This window comes from Onychostruthus taczanowskii, unplaced genomic scaffold (assembly GCF_017590055.1).
Source record: "Onychostruthus taczanowskii isolate IOZ18803 unplaced genomic scaffold, ASM1759005v1 scaffold521, whole genome shotgun sequence".
NCBI lineage: Eukaryota > Metazoa > Chordata > Aves > Passeriformes > Passeridae > Onychostruthus > Onychostruthus taczanowskii.
The window spans coordinates 6,318-10,425 of NW_024502803.1; the positions used below are offsets into that span (position 1 = coordinate 6,318).

Consider the following 4,108-nt stretch of genomic DNA (forward strand, 5'->3'; position numbering starts at 1 on the left):
ATCACAAAAAAATCGCCAAAAAAATCACAAAAAGTCGCCAAAAAATCGCCAAAAATCACCAAAAAATCACACAAAATACCCGAAAAATCCCCCAAAAATCCCCCAAAAAATCCCCCAAAACCCCCCAAAATCTGACCCCCCCATGCCATGGCAGGGCTGCCGCCTCCTGGGCGTGCGGGCGCTGGTGGCCGAGCAGCGCCCGGAGGTTTTGGGGGGCGGGGGGGCTGCCCAAAACATCACCCAAACACCCCCAAAAATCACCCCAAAAATCACCCCAAAACCCGTCAAAAATAGCCAAAAAATCCCCCAAAAATCACCTAAAATCCCTCAAAAATAACCCAAAAAATCAGCCAAAAATCACAAAAGAATCACAAAAAATCTCAAAAAATCACCAGAAAATCACCAAAAAATCCAAAAAATCGCCGAAAAATCACCAAAAAATCACAAAAAATTTCGCAAAAATTACCAAAAAAAAATCACCTAAAATCCCTCAAAAATAACCCAAAAAATCGCCAAAAAATCACCAAAAAATCACAAAAAATTTCGCAAAAATTACCAAAAAAAAATCACCTAAAATCCCTCAAAAATTACCCAAAAAATCACAAAAATCACCCAAAAATCACCAAAAAAAATCGCCCAAAACTCGCCAAAAAAACACCAAGAAATCACAAAAAATTAGCAAAAAATCACCGGAAAATCACTAAAAATCACAAAAACCACCCAAAAAATCACAGAAAAACACCCAAAAATCCCCAAAAATCCCCGAAAAAATCCCCCAAACCCCCCAAAACTGACCCCCCCATGCCGTGGCAGGGCTGCCGCATCCTGGGCGTGCGGGCGCTGGTGGCCGAGCAGCGCCCGGAGGTTTTGGGGGGCACGGTGCCGGAGCTGGGGGCGGGGGGGCTGCCCCGGCTCCCCAAAACCGCCTTCAGCGTGGCGGGGGCGGCCGAGCCCCTCCTGGGGGACCCCCGGATCCGCCATGTGCTGCTCTGCGGCATCGAGGCGCACGCCTGCGTGCTGGTGAGGTAATTTGGGGAGGGGTCCCAGCCAGACGGAGCGCGCCCTGGGGGCGGGGTTTGGGGCGGGGTTGGGGGGTCCCGCTGTAATTTGGGGAGGGGTCCCAGCCAGACGGAGCGCACCCTGGGGGCGGGGTTTGGGGCGGGGTTTGGGGCGCGGTTTGGGGGTCCCGCTGTAATTTGGGGAGGGGTCCCAGCCAGACGGAGCGCGCCCTCGCCCTCGCCCGCATGCGCCAGGCCGGCGCCTTCGTGAGCAGCTGCGAGAGCCTGCTGCTGCTGCTGCTGCGAGACTCCGCCCACCCCAAGTTCCGACAGGTATGGGGCCACGCCCACCCTGGCCACGCCCGCCCAGGCCACGCCCAACCAGCCAAGGCCGCGCCCAACCAGCCCAGGCCACGCCCAACCCGGCCACGCCCGCCCTGGCCACGCCCAACCAGCTCAGGCCGCACCCAACTCAACCCGGCCACGCCCAACCCAACCCAGCCACGCCCAACCCACCATGGACATGTCCAATCTGCCCAGGCCACGCCCAATCTTCCCAGGCCACGCCCAACCCGGCCACGCCCAACCCATCATGGACACGCCCAATTGCCCAGGCCACGCCCAACCAAGCCTGGCCACGCTCAGCCCCGCCCCGGCCAAACCCGCCCTGGCCACGCCCACACTCACCTGAGTGGCCCCAGCCCAAGTTCACGCAGGTGAGGCCACGCCCACCCTGCCCCGGCCACGCCCACCCTCACCTGAGCGGCCCCACCCCCATTCCCACAGGCGAAGCCACGCCCACTCTCAACTCTGTAGCCCCGCCCACCAGCCACACTCTGTTTGGCCACGCCCATCTGGCTGTTAAGCCCCGCCCATGAATGCTTTAATTAGGCTTTGTTCAGTGCGTTATATTAGGGGGTAATTAGAGGTTGTTTAGCGCGTTAATTAGGAGTTAATTAGGGGATGGTTCGTTGGGTAATTAGAGCTGAAAATAGGCTAGTTAATTGCAGGTAATTAGGGCGGGGCTAATTAGTTAATTAAGGGTTGATAAAGGCGTGGTTGTGTGGGTTGTTTGGGTTAATTAGAGGTGAGCTAACTAGCGTTAATTAGGGTATGGTTAATTAGTTAATTACGGGTTGATAAAGAGGAGGTTTTGTGCTTTGTGAGGGTTAATTACAGCTGGGCTAATTATCGTTAATTAGGGCTTGGTTAATTAGTTAATTAGGAATTGATAAGGAGTGGTTATGCAGTTTATTAGGGTTAATTAGAGCTGGCCTAATTAGTGTTAATTAGGGCATGGTTTATTAGTTAATTACGGATTGATAAAGAGGAGGTTATGTACTTTGTGAGGGTTAATTAGGGCTGGGCTAATTAGCGTTAATTAGGGCTTGATTAATTAGTTAATTAGGGATTGATAAAAGGGGTTATGTGGTGTATTAGGGTTAATTAGAGCTGGGCTAATTAGCGTTAATTAAGGGCAGGGGAGCTCATTAACGGGGTTAATTAGCTCGCTAGGGTTAATTAGCCTCTGGGTGAAGGGTCATGGAGCGTTAATTAGCGCTAATTAGCCCTAATTGCCCTGCAGATCCTGCCGCTGCTGAAGGAGCCGCCCCCGGACACGGGGCTGATCCTGGGGGGGCTCTGAGCCCAAAACCCCCAAAATTCGCCCCAAAAATTGGCCCAAAATCGGCCCAAAATCTGCCAAAAATCGGCCCAAAAATCACCCCAAAATCTGCCAAAATTCAGCCCAAAATCACCCAAAAATCAGCCCAAAATTGGCCCAAAAATGGGCCCCAAACCCCCCAAAAATCGGCCCAAAATCACCCAAAAATCAGCCTAAAAACTACCCCAAAATCACCCAAAATTCAGCCCAAAATCGGCCCCAAAATACCCAAAAATCAGCCCAAAATCGGCCCAAAATCACCCAAAAATCAGCCTAAAAACTACCCCAAAATCACCCAAAATTCAGCCCAAAATCGGCCAAAAATCAGCCCAAAATTCAGCCCAAAATCACCCAAAAATCAGCCCAAAATTGGCCCAAAAATGGGCCCCAAACCCCCCAAAAATCGGCCCAAAATCACCCAAAAATCAGCCTAAAAACTACCCCAAAATCACCCAAAATTCAGCCCAAAATCGGCCCCAAAATACCCAAAAATCAGCCCAAAATCGGCCCAAAATCACCCAAAAATCAGCCTAAAAATCCCCAAAAATCAACCCAAAATTGGCCCCAAGACCCCCCAAAATCACCCAAAAATCAGCCCCAAAATGAGCCACAAAAGCCCCAAAATTCGGCCCAAAATTGGCCCCAAAACCCCCAAAATTCAACCAAAAATCGGCCCAAAAATCCCCAAAATGAGCCCAAAAATTAGCCCAAAAATCCAACAAAATTTCCCCAAAATTTCCCCAAAATCAGCCCAAAAATCAGCTCAAAAATTCCCCAAAATGAACCCAAAAATCCTCGTCAGGCTGGGGGGGGTCTGAACCCCCAAAAATCCCCAAAATTCCCCAAAAATTCCCCCAAAATTCCCCAAAATGCCCCAAAAATCCCCAAAAAATCCCCAGAATGCCCCAAAAATTCCCAAAATTCCCCCAAAATTCCTCCAAAATGTCCCCAAAATTCCTTCAAAATTCCCAAAAATTCCCCCAAATTCCCCAAAATTCACCCAAAATTCCCCCAAAATTCCCCAAAATCCCCCAAAAATCTCCCAAAATTCCCCCAAAATTCCCCAATTTCCCCCAAAATTCCCCAAAATGTCCCAAGTTCCCCAAAATTCCCCCAAAATGGGGTCAATAAACGCTGCCCCTCCCCCAATCGAGTCTTTGAGTTTTTTTGGGGGGTGGGGGTCCCCAAAGTGGGCGTGGTCTGTCCGTTTTGGCCCCGCCCCTTCCGATGATCGACAGCAGCCTCTCCGCGAAGCCACGCCCCCTCCATTTGATCGACACCTCGGCCCCGCCCCTTCCCCCTTTTCTTAATGAACCCCCCCGTGGGAGTGGGCGCTGGCCACGCCCCCCACGCCCCCATTGGCTGCGCTCAGCCAATCAGCGCCCGCCCCTCCCCTCCCCCCCCGAACCGCTCCGTCCTGCGGGGGCTTCGCGCCGGCTCCGCGACC

The 4,108-nt window shown here is 52.0% G+C and overlaps 1 protein-coding gene across 1 annotated transcript; it reads left to right on the forward strand.

The window, feature by feature from the left end:
• Positions 1–796: 796 nt before the first annotated feature.
• On the forward strand, positions 797–2,690 carry LOC121342280 (isochorismatase domain-containing protein 2-like). Its single transcript, XM_041416580.1, has 3 exons — positions 797–1,020; positions 1,116–1,331; positions 2,584–2,690. The coding sequence occupies exons 1-3, from the start codon at positions 802–804 to the stop codon at positions 2,641–2,643; spliced, it is 495 nt and encodes a 164-aa protein (XP_041272514.1). The 5' UTR covers positions 797–801; the 3' UTR covers positions 2,644–2,690.
• Positions 2,691–4,108: the final 1,418 nt, after the last annotated feature.

Excerpts from the sequence above, each read along its gene's own strand:
- LOC121342280 (XM_041416580.1), top strand. The coding sequence starts at position 802 with ATGCCGTGGCAGGGCTGCCGCATCCTGGGCGTGCGGGCGCTGGTGGCC. Across the intron at positions 1,021-1,115 it reads AGGCGCACGCCTGCGTGCTG|GGGTCCCAGCCAGACGGAGC; the intron begins GTGAGGTAATTT and ends TAATTTGGGGAG. Across the intron at positions 1,332-2,583 it reads CCCACCCCAAGTTCCGACAG|ATCCTGCCGCTGCTGAAGGA; the intron begins GTATGGGGCCAC and ends ATTGCCCTGCAG.